At 50.2% G+C, this 16,043-nt stretch overlaps 1 protein-coding gene across 11 annotated transcripts in view; it reads right to left on the bottom strand.

Moving 5' to 3' along the window:
* Nucleotides 1-624: 624 nt before the first annotated feature.
* Nucleotides 625-16,043, bottom strand: part of GALNT14 (polypeptide N-acetylgalactosaminyltransferase 14) — a 258,864-nt gene continuing 243,445 nt past the window's right edge. For 8 of the 11 annotated variants that reach the window (XR_012422513.1, XR_012422514.1, XM_074012039.1 and 5 more), the window contains 4 exons: nt 13,781-13,864; nt 13,163-13,307; nt 2,372-2,491; nt 625-1,221 (listed from right to left, as the gene is read on the bottom strand). Coding sequence is in view for 8 of the 11 variants with exons in the window: in XM_074012039.1 (XP_073868140.1) it covers nt 1,063-1,221; nt 2,372-2,491; nt 13,163-13,307; nt 13,781-13,864 (508 nt within the window). In the remaining 3 variants the exon portion in view is untranslated. Of the gene's footprint in view, nt 1,222-2,371; nt 2,492-13,162; nt 13,308-13,780; nt 13,865-16,043 lie in introns of those variants that run through there. The other 3 variants (XM_045369552.3, XM_074012042.1, XR_012422515.1) reach the window with 2 other exon arrangements.

Below are 16,043 nucleotides of genomic sequence, written 5' to 3'. Positions count from 1 at the left end.
CAGTTACCAAACAGCATGTAGGAAACTCACCTGGGCAGAGAAGGGATGGCCATATTTTGGGAACTTCATATGGATTGGTTCTTCTCTTAAACCCTAGTTAATAATAACGGACAACAACCATAACCCATTCCCAGGGCACACCAGTAAGCTGGGGATTTATTAGAGTAAGAAACTTCTATGCCAAAGGCCATAGGCCATAAAGCCCTAGCAGCCAGAGAGACCATCTAGGTAGGGTAGTGTTTTCAACCAAGGAGTGGTGTCAGAATCAGCTGAGATGTCTGGACCCTACCCCACACCTACTGAACCAGGATCTCCACAGGGGAGCCTAGAGCCTCCAAGTTAGACAATTCCCCAGAATGAGGCAGGTGTGTGTGCATCATCAATAGAAACCCCTGATCTGGTCCCACTCTCCCACTTTGACATAACAGGAAATGGGGGGCCAAAGAAGTTACATGTCATTTTAAGATCCCACAGCTAGTTGGTGGCAGCCCAGGATAAGGGCACAGGTCTCCCGTCTCCCTATCTTTGTCCACTCTGCCACAGGTGCTCCCCACCCCCTACCCCTATTCTGTGAAGAGCTCAGCTTAGCCCTGAGCCAACATAAGAAGAAAAGAGCAAGAGATGTCCAGAGACAACTTCTAAGGTTTTCTTTATTTGTTTTGAAAACAACCTCCATTCTTCGTCTCTCAATGTAGTCCTGGCCTAGTGACAAAGAAGGCTTTTCCCTCTGGCCTCCAGAGAGTGCTTCCTTTGTAAGAAAAGGAACAACAAACACTTCCCATTAGGTTTCTGTCTCCAGATACCAATCACGAAAAGACTGGCCAGGACTGGAACTTAATGGCCTTGAGAACATGTGGGATTTGTCTCTGAGCCCCATTGGCTTGTGGTATTTTCCTCTGTCCTCCCTGAGACAGTTACTCCTATCCTGGGCGGGGAACTCTGCCTCCACCTCCCAGTCCAGGATGTCCGAGGTGGTTGTGGGCTGCTTGCTGCCCAGTTTCCAGTCTGTTCTGGTCCAGGGAAGCACCACCCCGTGGCCCTTGCTGCTTCTGGCAGGGGTCCTCAAGAGCTCACCATGTCCCAGTGCTGGCTCATGAGTGAAGACTCACATGGGTTGACGACGACTTCCTTGCCGTTCTCGGTGCCATCACCGAACATATCTGTATCGAGGCAGAGGTGGGATGCTATGTGCTCGATGTGGGAACCAGTTCTGGTCCATTGCTGGTAAGACAGAGAGGAGAGTGAATGAATGAGTTCTGGCATTATCAGAAAGGTAGGTACCTCATGTCTAGGGTCACTCAGAGACTTGATTTCATGGTTTCATAAGCACTAAAACTGTAACTAATTGCTCTGCCAGGTATTATTGTTGGTTTCTTTTTTTAAATTGGATTAAAAAAAGTTAAAAGCAAAATCAATATGTTTACTAGGAAAACTCATTAGGAGGCAGTAACTTTCCAAGCAGTAGCCCAGAAAATGTGAAGCGAGTTAGTCACAGGAGCAACCTAAGAAATGGTCTACACTCAGCATCTGCATGACGGCAGGGAAGTGGGGAAGAGCTGGGGTGGTGGGAGCAGCGAGTGTGATGGCAGGAGGGGCTGGGGGCTTCTTCAAAATGTGTCAGCACACGAGGGGCCAGAGCAGAGAGGCGGGTCTCATGCAGCAGGTTCTCACACTTGACCTCGCACGACAAAGGAGGGACTGGACACATCAGGGGAAGCACCCCGGAGCAGGCACTAAGCACATTACTGCCAAGAGACAGTCACAGCTGCCCTGCGTAGTGGACCTCCTCAACCCCATTTCAGAGAGGAGGAAATGGACACCCAGAGAGGTCCAGTAACCTGCCATGGGTCACACAGCCAGTAAACCATAAAACAGGCATTTTAATCTTGTTCTCTCTAACACCAATACCCAGTTGGCAAGAAACTGAATGGAGACATCACTTTGCTGCTAGACGAACTGGGCATTTCATGTGCCCAGAATGCTAGGAAGTTTGGGGGACACACTGCCAGAGCCCAGGGCCCTGAAGGCAAGGGTCAAGTCTTGCTCATCCTTGTGACCCTGAGATCCTTGTTTGGGATCCCAGGTGGGGAACAGAGCAATGACAGGAAAGTAGAAGATGAATGGGCATGGTGTGGTCAGTGGAAATCAACAGTCTTTCATGGGGCAGGCTGACCAGTGAGGGTGGATGTTGCCATTGCTGCTAGCAACACAGAAGGGGTCCTAGGTAGCACTTTCCCTCCCTCTCCTGACCTCTCTTATCAACTCTTCCTCTTCTAACAATTTCTCTCTTTTCCTGCTCATGATACTAAGCCCTAAACAGGCAGTCACATTACGGAGATGGCCACATCCCAGGGACCTGCTGAGCCCTTACCTGTCTGTCATCTCCATTCTTGCAAAGGACAAGAACCACTGGGGCGCCAGGGAACAAGGTGATGACTGACAGGCACAGCTCCTCCTGGAGGATCTGCTGGGTGTATGTGAAGGCCCACACCTGGGGAGAAAGAGACCAGGAAGGTTTGTTCAGGATCTAGGAAGCCACCACTCAAGGGATACAACCACACCTATGGGCGTGATTAGCACAGGTTGATAAGAAGCACCAAGGGTCCCAGTAGGCAATGATCACCAAGGTTACATTGGAAAATGCTACTCAAGTGCCACAGACTCAGAGGTCATATCTCCATGGAAATCTCCCTCCCGTATCCCACGAAGTGGCCTGGGCCTGGGCTATTCAGGCTGCCTCTGGGAGTCCTGAACAATTCTGGCCTTTGGGCAGGAGCCTGCACAACAACCCCAGTTGAGCTGTGTGCTCCACATTTTCTGTCTGGAGAAAACGTCTTGAGAGGGTATGTTCCTAGCACTTGGCATTTCAAGCAGCCACTTAGCAGGTCAACTCCCAACCCCTCCATACCAGATACCTTTAGGCTGTCCCCTGTTCTTTGAAAGGGAGTCTGAGTCAGTGTCTAGAGCACATGAGAGTTACGACAAGAGGCAGATGGAAGGACAAATGGAACAAGTGTTCCAAGGGAATGAATGAAGAAGGGTTGAGGGAATGAAGAATGTTATGAGGATTAAAATTGTTTCAGGAGAGTGCATGTGCCAGAATAATAGATCTTTTGGACCCTGAGCTCTTGCAGGGAGAAAAACTGAGAAATCGGATTGACAAGCAGAGTTCTGTTGGCATCAGGAAGAAGGGCATGCTGTGTCGTTCATTATGAGAAATGATTCCAACATTTTCCCTCCAAAGTGCCAGAGATCACAGAGTAACTGTGGCTTATGAAGCCACAAGCACTTCCCAGTTCTTAAGTCAGTGGGGCAGAAAGTGCTGGTGGAAGCAGTTTTATTCCCAGGTTGTAAATAAGGATAACATTTACCCCTTGCCTCCATCTGGGGGCAAGGAAGATAATTCCTGAATTGGGTCCCCTGGGGAAACTGCAGAGGATCCTTTGAGGGCTGTATCTATTTTCACTACATCCCTGAAACACGTTGACCCTGAACCTCTGGACCAGGTTACTCATTGGCTACTTCCCCTTGGCCCAAGAATGAAAAAAGTCCACTTAGCAGGCCAGCCCCCTACTCTAGGACAAGGTGTCTCCCAGGCAGAGGTAGTGGTCATCTGCCTCTTGTTCTGCACCTTCCCTCCTGGTCCCCGGTCCTCTCCTGACCTCCACAGGCTGCTGAAAGACTTTATTGTTTTCTGGGACCTGGGTGGTTCAGAGGAACCACTCCCATAGGCTCAGGACCTTCTGCTGTCCTGAATACGTCCACCTTGAGTCAACCTGACTTGCTGGACAATGACGCCTGGCTCTCTTGATCTGTGACTCACCAGCCCAGCGGGAGAATGGCTCCTGTGTAAGGATTCTTTTATCCCTTTTCAAACTGCTGGTGTTGGGAGAAGACCTAGATCAGAAAGTACTCGCTGGGAAGGGATGCAAATATAGATGAAACAAGACTGTCCATGAGTCTTGTTCTTACAGCAGGGCAACGGGTGTCCATGTCTAGAAGGTGGGCCCCTGGGTGTGGGCCTAGAATATTCCTTGGCTTGTGGGGAGGAGAGAGAAGGGCGTTCTTTATACTATTATATAGTTCTTTATACTATTCGACTTCTGTATCTATAGATACTTGAAATTTTCTATAATAAAGTCATGAGATACATTCCTTGGGACATATCAAGAAGTTCTTCTCTGGCCCTGTGAACATCACATTCTACACATCCCATTTGCCTTTCTCCAAGATAAGCTGAAAGGGGAAGGAAGTCTGTCCACACAGAGGTGGTGCAATGACCAGGCTGCTGCTGCTGCTGCTAATAAGAGCTGACATTTATTGAGTGCTTGTGATGTGCCCAGTATTATCCTGACAACTTTACACAGATTGATTAATTTTCATAAGAATCCTATTAAGTAGGTATTACTATTATCCTCATTTTATAGATGATGAAACCAAGGTTTGGAGAGGCTATCCAACGTCATACACCAGCCAGTGGCCCCCACACCAACTTTCTCCAGCAGCTCTGCTCTTGCTGATGCTGGAGAGTCAAGGCTGGCTCTGAGCTCTTTGAGACAACTTAAACTGGGGAGAAGACGCCTGCCTCTGAGATTCTTCTTCCAGGTTGTAAACATTAAAACCAAAGATCAGCTCCACCTTGACAGGGGAGAGTGGCAAGAGATTCTTCTTCTTGGCCAGTTTCCAGTGACAACCTTTATGAAAAGATGAACAAAGGTTGTACACCCTTGCCAAGGTCTGGGGTGGGGCAGGCCAGAGAATAGTACCCTCTCTAGTAGAGTAATTGGGCCATGAGTATGAATGGAGGCCCACACTCCTGATTCTACACCAGACCATAGGATACACACAGTGCTGGCTTCTAGCCTGAGTAGCCCCCCTTGTCTTCCCGCATCTTGGCTGCATATCCAAGCTGAGTCTTCCCGCATCTTGGCTGCATATCCAAGCTGAGTCTTCCCCTCTAAATGGTCTCCCTTGGACCTGGGGATGTGTACTGAGACACAGTCCACTCTCAGAGACCCACGCAGGGCTTTGAATTAGGCTGGGGCCATTTGAGTGGGGGATTCTGAAGTCCTAAATATCCAGAATGTGATCTAGAAGGTGGGCACCTGGGTGTGGGCCTAGAATATTCCTTGGCCTGTGGGGAGGAGAGAGAAGGGCCAAAAAGTCAAATGCAACAGTTGGACTACCAGGAAGCCATATGCCCTGAGGTCAGTACAACTGACCTCAGATTTAGACTTCTCACCATTCTCTGGAATGAGGCTAAAGAAACAGTCACTGACAGGGGAAGACGAAGTTCATTCCTTCTGACCCATTACCTGACTGTAGAGTCTGTAAGGAACCACAGATTAGTATTTCAAAAATAAATCCTGCCATTATCTTACAGTCACCATCATACAATGACATTGTGTTTTTTGTGTTAAAAGCATTAACTGATTAAATATAAAAGCCTCTTGTGAGAGCTCACTTTGCAGTTCTTTTTTAATATCCTAGGGGTCTCAAAACTGGAAGTGCTGGATGGGTGGGCGGGTGGGCAGTTCTTTTGACATCCTCGACCCTTGTTGTCCACAGATGCCTTTCAGGAAGAAATGCATTTGGGCAGCTGGTGCATCTCCAGGCTAAGGCCTGATGAAAACATCTCAAAGACCCCCAAGGAGAATGTGTGAACATGCACAGATAATGAAGCCCTCATGTTAAGTGGACTTTCCATTAGCTGGTATTTCCTGGCATTTCAATAATTTAGCCTCTTCATGTCCCAGAGGAAGGCTGATGTCTGGCCACATCTGAAAGAGGAGAGGAGGGAGGAGAAGCAAGAGACAGGAGCACGCAGGCGGGAAGCAAGGAGAGCATTTTCAGATTTCCATTCTGCAGCCTGTCAGACTTCCCAGAAGGGCCGTGATGAATGGGTTTATTAAGAGAATCCTGCAGTCAGAAACGGACTCCAGGAAGGCAGCAGAGGTTGCTCAGCAGGTCTGGCCTGGATGGCTGAGTGCTGGCCCTCTGCCGGTGCTTCGTTTGGGGGCCTGGCAAAAGCCTAGCCCATGATGCAGGTCCTGTGGCAGGCCAGGTCTCCCTAACAGCTGAACAGGCAGGCCTCCCCGACCACTGTTTCAGCCCTGAGTGGGTAGGTTAAATGTTAAAGGCTGAAAGGGCCAGTGCCCTTACACAGGCTGGAATGTCACAAAAGCCCACCAAGAGTTTGTCAAGGCTTTTCCTGGGCCTTGAAGCATGACAAGATAATGAAGGAATTCTTCACAGGACCTGTTTAGGATTAAACAAATTTTATTGGGGGTCTGAAGAAACTCCCCAGACCTCCACAAACAAGTTTTATTGGGGTCTGAAGGAACTCCCCAAACCTCCATGATTTAGCAGGAGACAAGTTAATCACCCCTGGCATCGGGACCCATCTAGATTAAGTAAATTTACTGAGGCTCCAGGAGAAGGTCTTCAGGACTCAGGCCTTAGTTATAGATTAAAAGAAGTTAATCACTTATGTCTTTAGATGAATGTAAATTTACACTTAGACATATAGCTTAGAAGGCATATAAGCTCTGAAAAACTTTGTAATTTTGAGTTGGTCTGGCGATAATTTCCAGGTCTTCTCTCTGTACCCGGTTACAGAAATAAACTCTCTTCTTTCCCAGTTCATCTGCATCTCATTATTGGGCCATGAGAATAAGCAGCCCAACCCTCGGTTTGGTCCAGGAACTGTCCCTCCTATCCCAAAGCTGTAGCCATAGAAGGGCAACCCAGAGACTGTCCTGGGGGTTGGTGTGGGTGGCCCTGCCCCCTCTACTGGGATAGGCCAGCTGGGGGCTGAGGAGGAGGGGAGTCACCAGTGAATGAGGAGGGGATCGACTGGGCCAGACAGTCTTAAAACCTGTGCTTGGAGGACATCTCTGGAGACAGCCACTGCTGGTGGGAGCAGGGACGGGACGGGCAGGGGGTCAGAAACCTTCTCTCTCTAGCAGATGCCAGTCTGGCCACGGCTGTGGAAGCTGGGATGCAGAGGGCCACAGCACCCAGCCTGGGGCTTGTGGTCTTGCACAGGATGGCGAAGCAGGGATGAAAGATTGTCTTAAGAGGTAACTAAAAGAGGGCTGGGTGCGGTGGCTCTTGCCTGTAATCCCAGCACTTTGGGAGGCTGAGGTGGGTAGATCACGAGGTCAGGAGTTCAAGACCAGCCTGGCTCACATGGTGAAACCCCATCTCTACTAAAGATACAAAAATTAGCCAGGTGTGGTGGCATGTGCCTGTAATCCCAGCTACTCGGGAGGCTGAAGAAGAATTGCTGGAGCCCGGGAGACAGAGGTTGCAGTGAGCTGAGATCATGCCATTGTACTCCAGCCTGGGCAAAAGAGCAAGACTCCTTCTCAAAAAAAAAAAAAAAAAAAATGCAGGAGTGAGGACGAGGGGCCTCAGTAGAGGAGCTGGTCTTGGAATGGCCCAGGGCCCCCACCTCTGGTAGGCAAGAAGCAATCAGCCTGGAGCAGCAGCTCTCAACTCTCCCCACTCAGTGGACCTCTGGCAGTGTCTGCAGACATTTTTTGGTTCTATGGCTGGGTGAAGGGGTGTTACTAGCTGCCAGCGGGTGGGGTCAGGGATGCTGCTATGCTGGAGGAAGAGATGGAGCCATTCCCAAGGCTGTGTTGAGAAAGCACAGGAAGGAAGGGTGGCATCAGGCAGGGGTGGTGGCATCGGGCAGGGAGGGTGGCAGCAGACAGGGAGGGTGGTATGTGGGCAGGGAGGGTGGCATCGGGCAGGGAGGGTGGCATTGGGCAGGGAGGATGGTATCAGGCAGGGAAGGTGGCATTGGGTAGGGAGGGTGGCGTTGGGCAGGGAGGGTGGTGTGTGGGCAGGGAGGGTGGCATTGGGCAGGGAGGGTGGTATCGGGCAGGAAGGGTGGTATGCGGGCAGCCTGTCCCGCCAGCAGACTCAGGTTCACACACCTCAAGGCACCAGTGCCAGTCCAGGTTAGGAGGAGACTTTATCTTCACCTGCCCACCCAGGGTACCCAACTTGCATGCTTCACAACCAGTAGCCCACACACTGGGAGACAGGTAAAATGACGAGCTAAAAATATGTTTTATGTTTTCCCCCTTTTTTAAAATTGGGATGGAAACTAGATTCGTGCACCTATATTCTTTCTACCTTTCACAAATATTTTTCTGGAGTCCAATAAAGTTAAGAGGAAACTTGTTAACCTGGAGACTTCTCGGGCTTCACATGTTTACAAACGGATGATGTATTTCTCTCGCATTTCACCTAAGGCATCAGTTTTCCGACATCTTCAATACACACTCAGATTAAACATTTTGCTCTCAAGGTTGACAAGCCAGCCAAGAGAGGGAGGGAAGGCAGGGTGAGGAATGGATAGGGCTGGGGGTGGGGCAGCATCGGGAGCCAGTGTCAGAACCAGAGGACAAAACAGTCTCCTTTCAACAATAAGGATGCCCCAGAGCCTGGGGCTCACCGGCCTGCAGAGAGTGTGGGCAGCTAAAGCTGAACTCAGCCCTTGGTTCCCATTCTCTGGTGCTTTTACTCCACAATTGAGGACCCTAGAGTCTCCAGGCCAAAAGGACCAAGTCTTATTAAAAAAACCTATGTAGATTTCATCCCTGGGTTCATACATGGTCCTGTATCCCCAGCCAGTTACTTTACCTGGGACTTCGCTTCTTCACCTTTGACCTTGTCCTCTGAGGGTAGACTATATTCCTAGTACACACCCCTAGGCCCAAGGGGGACCATTTAGTGGGGAGTGACCCAGCTTGGATATGTAGCCAGGGTGTGAAGAAATGGGGGCAGGCAAGACAGGAAGCCAGCGCGGTGTGTGTCCCACATTCTGGTGTGGAATCGGGAGTAGGAGCCTCCATTCATGCTCTTCCCAGTGCCCACAACATCAGGGAGGGGACTACTCTCTGGCATGGTCCTCCAGCCTAGACCCTGACATGGGGGTACAACCTTCGTTCATCTTTTCATAAAGGTTGTCATTGGAAACTGGCCAAGAAGAAGAATCTCTTGCCACTCTCCCCTGTCAAGGTGGAGCTGATTTATGGTTTTAATGTTTACGACCTAGAAGAGGAATTTCAGGGGCAGCTGTCTTCTCCCCTGATTAAACCTGTCTAAAAGAGCTCAGAGCCAGCCCTGACTCTCCAGCATCAGCAAGAGCAGAGCTATGACATGTGGCCAGATTCTCCAAATCCATCTTCACCCTTATTGGTAGGATATGACTTTGGGTAACCTCTCCAGACCGTGGTTTCATCATTTTGACCTCGGCCCCTATCTGTACGATGGGATAATAGCAACATCTACTTAATAGGCTTTTATGTCACTTCCCTGATATGGCCTCTCAGAGACAAAAGAAGTGGGAGCAGAGAAGACCGAACAAACCATGTTTAGGGGTTTGAGGGGCAGATGTGACTCCCTCTGGACAGGCCAGCAGGCAGGACAAGTAGGAGGACAGAGGTGGGAAGAGGTGATGGGGGCAAAGCAGCTGTAAGAGGAGAGAATGCAACAAAGCCCAGTGTTAGCAGAAGGGGTTGGGAAGCAGGAAGACAGGAATAGTAGTTTATATGGGAAGGAGGAGTGGACACTGAAAAGAAGAGAAAGGCCATATAAGTCAGTGTATACTACACACACATACACACAGGTACACATACTCAGGGAGATTATCTTAGCTGGCCTGGTCATGTGGATTTCTATCCGTCCCATGTGGGTTTAACACCTCCAGATTACTTGGAAATGTATCTGAGTCATGCTGTGAGCCCTGGAGGGCAGGGGCTGTGTCTCACCCAGCATCAGGCCACCTTGCATCTCAGCAGGAGTGGTCCCTGGACCGTGGTACACTCTGTGAAGTGGACTGAGCATTGTCCTGTCATGGAGTATTCCCCTAGCACCCCACATTCACACTGTGGTGACACCAACCCAGTTGTTCTCGCCAAGGCAGAGAGGAGGGGCAGCTCAATACCATCTTCCAGAGAAGATGCTTTGCTCACGCGTAGGCCATGCCCAGGATGAGTGTGAGTTGCCCAAAGATGACTGTTGTCCCTACCCTTTTTCACATGACAGGAGGGTCATCTGGGATGGGCACTATTACCCTCTGGTCAAATAATGGCCTGACAACTCTTCTTGGGGCCAGGGCATTGCAGGGCCCCTCTCTGAGGCCCATAGAGACCTGGCTCCTCTCCTCCCACTTCCTTATGCAGCCAAAGGCGTCACGTACCAGAAAAGCCCCCTATTCTGCTGGAAACAGACCAAGCACACTCCTGCCCCAGGGAATGGAGGAAGACAACACTCTGGCTGCTGCCTACCAGCACTGCCCACACACAGATTCAGAAGAGAGGGATGTGTGTCACCTACTCACAACGTTTTGCAAAATGCCACTTGGGCAAATTATGTCATTCTCAGCCAAGCAGTCACGCCTAAAGCAAAATCAACACCTCAGTTTCCTTCCCCTTTTCCTGTCTGACTCAAGCAGCTCCCTCCCCTGCCCTACTGAAGCAGAGATATGGGTCCTGGAAAAGCCACCGCAAGTTGGAGCTGGGTTGAGATGCCTGAAGTTCCAAGGCCAAGAGTCTGGCTTTTGTGGTAGACACTAGGAGCCATCGATGTCTGTGCTGAGACTGAAAACAATGGATTAGTGACCACATGCAACGTCAGGGTGGGGGCAGGGCTGCAGCCAGGGCAGGAGAAGCAAGTGGAGGCTGTTGCCATAATCTAACCCAGTGGCTCCCAACTGGGGTGGTTTTTCCCTCAGGGGGCATTGGGTCATGTCTGAGACACTTTTGATGGCCGTGACTTGTGTTGACTTGTGTTGGGGGAGGTGCTGCTGGCAAGAGTGGGCAGAGGCTAGGGATGCTGCTAGACCACCCACAACACACAGGGCAGCCCCTACAACAAAGAAATGTCCAGCTCAAATGTCAAGAGTGCTGAGATTGAGGAATGCTGATCTAGCATAAAGAAGTGAACATGGGATCTAAGAGCAGCCCTTCTGAGAAACGAGACAATGAAGGGTACAGGAGAAAGAAGAGTTGCAGGAGCTGGACCAGGCTGGAAGTGGGGGTCCTGGGAGAAGGGGGTCACGTGGAGAGAGGTAGTGGGACGAAGGAGGCAGCCAGGGTGCCTGACAGGTGCTCATGGCCATCTGTTGACTTGAGTCACAAGTGAGTTCAGTGTGGCCATGGACTCACTCAATCAGCCACTGTTGAGAGAGAGTCCAGGTGGGAGATCTACACCTGCAGATCTGCAATTCCCAAACCTCTCCTGAGATCTCATAGCATCCTGTTCCCCAGCACAAAATGCAACCTCTTCAGCACCTGCAAATCTGCAATTCCCAACTCTCTCCAGAGATCTCATAGCATCCTGTTCCCCAGAACAAAACATAACCTCTTCAGCATGGGAAGAGAGACCAGGATTTGGCTCCTGCTTACTCTCCAGCCACACCGTCTGCTGCTCCCTCCCCTCACATCCCATTCTCCAACCCTACTCTCCCACAGCCCTGCAAAGGCAGCATCCTCGCCAGCGTCCTTGCTCAGCTCCAGGTCTTTCCTGGGCCACCCTTTCTTCCCTTCCCAACCTGGCCTATTTCTACTCATCTCTGAGAATACAACTCATTTCCAAGTCCGGTTGGAAACCTTCGCTGAGCCTCACACCTAACTTGGATGCCATCTCTTGCAACTTCTATGGTACCCCGGACAAAACTCCATCCAGGACAGAGATTACATCACAATGGCTACTTTCTAGCTTATTTTTACTTTAGGCCCTTTGAGGGGTCCTTCAGGCCTGCAACCTAGTCTTTCATCTCTGCATCTTCATAGTTAACAGGCAAGTAGCTGTTGAATAAATAAATGAATTCATGGATAGATAAAGATATGGAATTTGTGAATCAACAAACAGGAAACTGTCAAAGCTGGAAGCATGAAAAAAGTCTCCAAGAAATGGTTTGTAGAGAAATGAACAGTGAGCTGAGAATCTTGGGGAATACCCGCCAGAAGGGTATGAGATTGGGGGTGAGGAGTTAGCAAGGAAAACAGATGAAAGGAACAGGAATGTAGGAGAAGGGGGATCACACTGAGCCACAGAGCCAGGTGAGAAGCCATAGACAAATGCGCTTTTTTTTTTTTTTTTTTTGAGGAGTTTCACTATTGTTGCCTGGGCTGGAGTGCAATGGTGTGATCTTAGCTCACTGCAACCTCTGCCTCCAGGGTTCAAGCGATTCTACTGCCTCAGCCCCACAAGTAGCTGGGATTACAGGCGCGTGCCACCCTGCCCGGCTAATTTTTTGTATTTTTAGTAGAAACGGGGTTTCGCCATGTTGGCCAGGCTGGTTATGAACTCCTGGCTTTAGGTGATCCACCTGCCTTGACCTCCCAAAGTGCCGGGATTACAGGTGTGTGCCACTGTGCTTTAATGCAGTCAACAGGCAGAGTGCTACAAGACAGGCTGTGAATTTGTCCGTGACCTTTAAAATAACAGTTCTAGCCTCAGATGGGAGAAGACTGTCCGGAAAAACATGGCAGGGAGGGGAAGGTACTCTGTCGATGAATCAAGTAAAGCACAGGAAACCTTTCAGAGAAGGGACCACAAATGGTCCTGCAGACTTAGGGGAGGCAGGAGATGCAGAGGTGAAGCTGGGGATGAAGAAGGATGCTGCCCAGAGACAGGGTGGTGGACAGTGATGGTTTTACGAAATCTGATGTGATTACCTGCCAGTCAGAGCTAAATCAGCTGGGAGACTCACAGAGCAGGCATTCCGTCCTGTCCCAGGAGGCAGTGTCACCCAGCAGCAGCCTTCTCCCCCTTTGCATTTCACACCTGCGAACTAGCTGTGCCATTGGCCTTGCCTGACCCTGCCCACGGTTGCTGCCAGCAGGTAGGACACCAACTACAACAAACTCATTAAGCTCCTGCTAACTTAATGGGCAATTTCCTGCAGGCAGGATGCTGCCTGTTAAGCTGTCTTTCAGAGGAACTCTATGCACTTGGAAAGCAAGCAGTGTAAGCACAGTGGCAGAGTCGGGGGACGACACCTCTCATGCTCCACTACTGATCTCTGGGAATAAATGGGCATCTGATGTCATGTAAGAGCAGGTGATGGAGGCAGAGTCATCTGGCCGCCTCCCTCTACTGTGACACACGGTCCCGTATGCCCAGCCAGTTACTTTACCTGGGACTTTGCATCTTCGCCTTTGACCTTGGCACAGGGGCTCAACTTTAGGTTTGGGGTTTCTTGGTTGTTCTGCCTTTGAGATTCCAGGCACTTCTGTCTCTGTCGGATATTGCCCTTCTGGATGGAGGACTCCTTGGGGATGCTGGAGGAGAGTCACAGGGAGAGGAGAGTCCACTGCTCATTGGATTAGCAAGACTACCAGCTGGAGAGGGTGGGCAGCGTTCTGAGAATGGCAGGGCTGGGTTGTTACAAAAGATCTGCACAGCTCGGAGAAGGGCAGGGCGCCACTAAGAATGAGGCGGCAAGGAAAGACCCAGGAGCCACAGATGGGGATGAGTGCCTGCAATGGAGCTAGTGTCAGTGAGTCCATAAGCCAGGGCTCAAACGCAAGCAGGTGAGAAATACTGCCACTGGCTAACAGCAACCCCTCATGCTACTGATTCAGTATAAGGTCCCTTCTGGTTTTAGGGGTGAAGGGAGCCAACTGGTCTTCTTAGACCTCCGATATACATAAAAGCCCTCATCTAGTTGGTCACTGTCTGCCTCTTCTCCAGACCAAGCCAGCTGAGGGCCTCTCCTTTCAGCCAGCCAAAGCTCCACAGGTAGGACGGATACCTGAGTTCAGGGTAGACATTCTCCAGGTACCACTTGAAGCTCTGGCAGCGCAGATTCTTCCTCAGGTCCAATCTGCTCTCAACACTGGGGGCAACGGGGTTGTGGACACACACAAAGACAAAACACAGCTGTCAGAGGCAGGCGCCAGCAACGCCAGTCCAGACTGAGAGCACAAAGCGCAACTCATAGCCATGCTCTGTGCTCACATCTCTCTGGAGGGTGCTGGGGAAATTAAGCAAGAACAGATTTCTATAACTGCAGACAGAGCTATGGAAACACTTAGCAATATCTCACAATGGTGCAGTAATGACAGGGAGGACTGGTGCTTTTACTTGAAGATGGAATTTGGGGGTGTTTTTCCTTTTCATTCGAAACAAAGCTGCAAGAACATTCAGTGTGTTGTCAATAATTCACCGCTGGGGCTCTGGGCCTGCTTAGTCACAATTTCTGTTTGGATTCTGCAGCCGAAACACCACTCCCTGCTGCCCCAGCCTCAAAAAACCCTTTTATTTCACCGTTTCTGGGGCCTGGTCATGTGTTTGTTCATCAGATATTCATTGAGCACCTACTGTGTGTCAGGCATTATACCCAATGTGGGATACTATGGAAAGCTTTTGAACAATAGGCAAAGATAATGAAATAACCCATCACAGCCCAGGTGACATAGGATGAGCAGGAGGGATCTATGGGAACAACTCAGAGGGGGTCCCTTGCTTGTCGGGTCCATGGTGGTCAAGGTAGTAATGGTGATGCTGGTATCTGGAAGGAAAAGGGGACATTATCTAGACAAACCAGAGGTAGGGGCCCCTGCTAGAGGCAGTGGGGAGAGTAAGATGAGCACATGTGAAGACACGAAAGAAGCTCTGCGGGCAGGAAGAGTGCTGCAGGGTCTTAAAATAGATGTGTATGTGAATGTAGGGGTGGTGATTTGGAAGAGCAGAAATGGGTGAGTTGAAAGCAAAGACAGACCATAAAGGGTCCTGTGAGGCACTGCCAAGGAGTTTGGACTTGTTTAAAGGGCACTGGGATGAAACTGATGGGTTCTAAGCAGGGCAAGAGGTGGTTTGTACTTTGACAGCATCTCAGTGCTGGTCCATAAATAGGTCTGATGGGAAAAGCTGGGACCAGGGAGGGTAGTGAGGAGGCAGCTGTGGAAACTCAGGTGCTGATCATGCTTTCAAATAGGGAAGTGGGGGGTGGGAATGAAGAACGACAGGCTGAGTGCCTCCACACCTCTCGGCACCCACCTAAGTTACATCCATGTCTTGTTCTTCCTGGGAAGACACATAGAGCTGGCCTTGCTTCCTGTCCAGCTCACTTCCTTCCACTCCCCACCTCAATATTGCACTAGAACTTCTTCTCATAGAGCACCAACCACAGCTCATCACCAGACTCTAAGCTCCATCGGGATGGGAAGGATGTCAGGTTTCTAAAATGCTGAATATTGGGTGTTTAGCAAGGGCCTGCGTGCTCACTGCATGATGGTGCAGTGTTACCAAGACTTGGTGATCATTTGGATGGGAAAGAGAAGGAGAGGGATTCAAGGTTGACACCTAGATTTCTGACTTGGGCAACAGGTGCAAGGAAAACTCTTCACGGGGATGGGAAATATTGGATGAGGAGTAAGTTTAGGAGCAAACGTCATGAGTTCAGTTTAGGACTTGTTGAGTTGGAGGCGCCAGGGAGATATCCTGGTGGAGGTGTCCAGTGGATAATTGGATAGAAGGGATTGGAGCTCAAAGGATAGGTTTGGCTGACAAATAGAGATGCAAATATCAGCAGCATAGACATAGTGCTTCATGCCAGGGAGAATATGTAGTCAGAAGAGGCTTTCTAACGGACCTTCCGGCAAGACCACCAAGAGGAAACAGCCTGCAAATGGGACCAAGCAAGCAGTGCCTAGCAGCAGAAGAAACGCCATGCCTGCAGAGTTCTGGAAGCCTAGGGACCGAGGGACACCAGAGGGGCTGGGGGAGGGAGAAGATTCATGCTGATGGGGCAGCGTAAGAGGACAGTACAGGGTGCAAGGAAGTCACGAGGGAGCCAGGTGGGAGCAGTCTCAGGGCTTGCGGGCCAGGAGCGAGGAGGGGAGTGGAGAGAGGAAAGCAGACCACTGCTTCACGAAGCTGGGCACTAGAGGAGTGGAAAAGACAGAGTGTGGATGACGAGCAATGTTGGACTGAAGGAGGGTTTTTGTAGTTTGCTTTCTTTTCTTCCCCTCCTATTTTTTTTTTAAGATGTAAGACATTTAAGAAGTTTAAAT

The sequence above is a fragment of the Macaca fascicularis genome, chromosome 13 (genome assembly GCF_037993035.2).
Source record: "Macaca fascicularis isolate 582-1 chromosome 13, T2T-MFA8v1.1".
NCBI lineage: Eukaryota > Metazoa > Chordata > Mammalia > Primates > Cercopithecidae > Macaca > Macaca fascicularis.
Note: the sequence above shows the minus strand (reverse complement) of the source record. Positions and strands in the feature narration are given on the sequence as shown.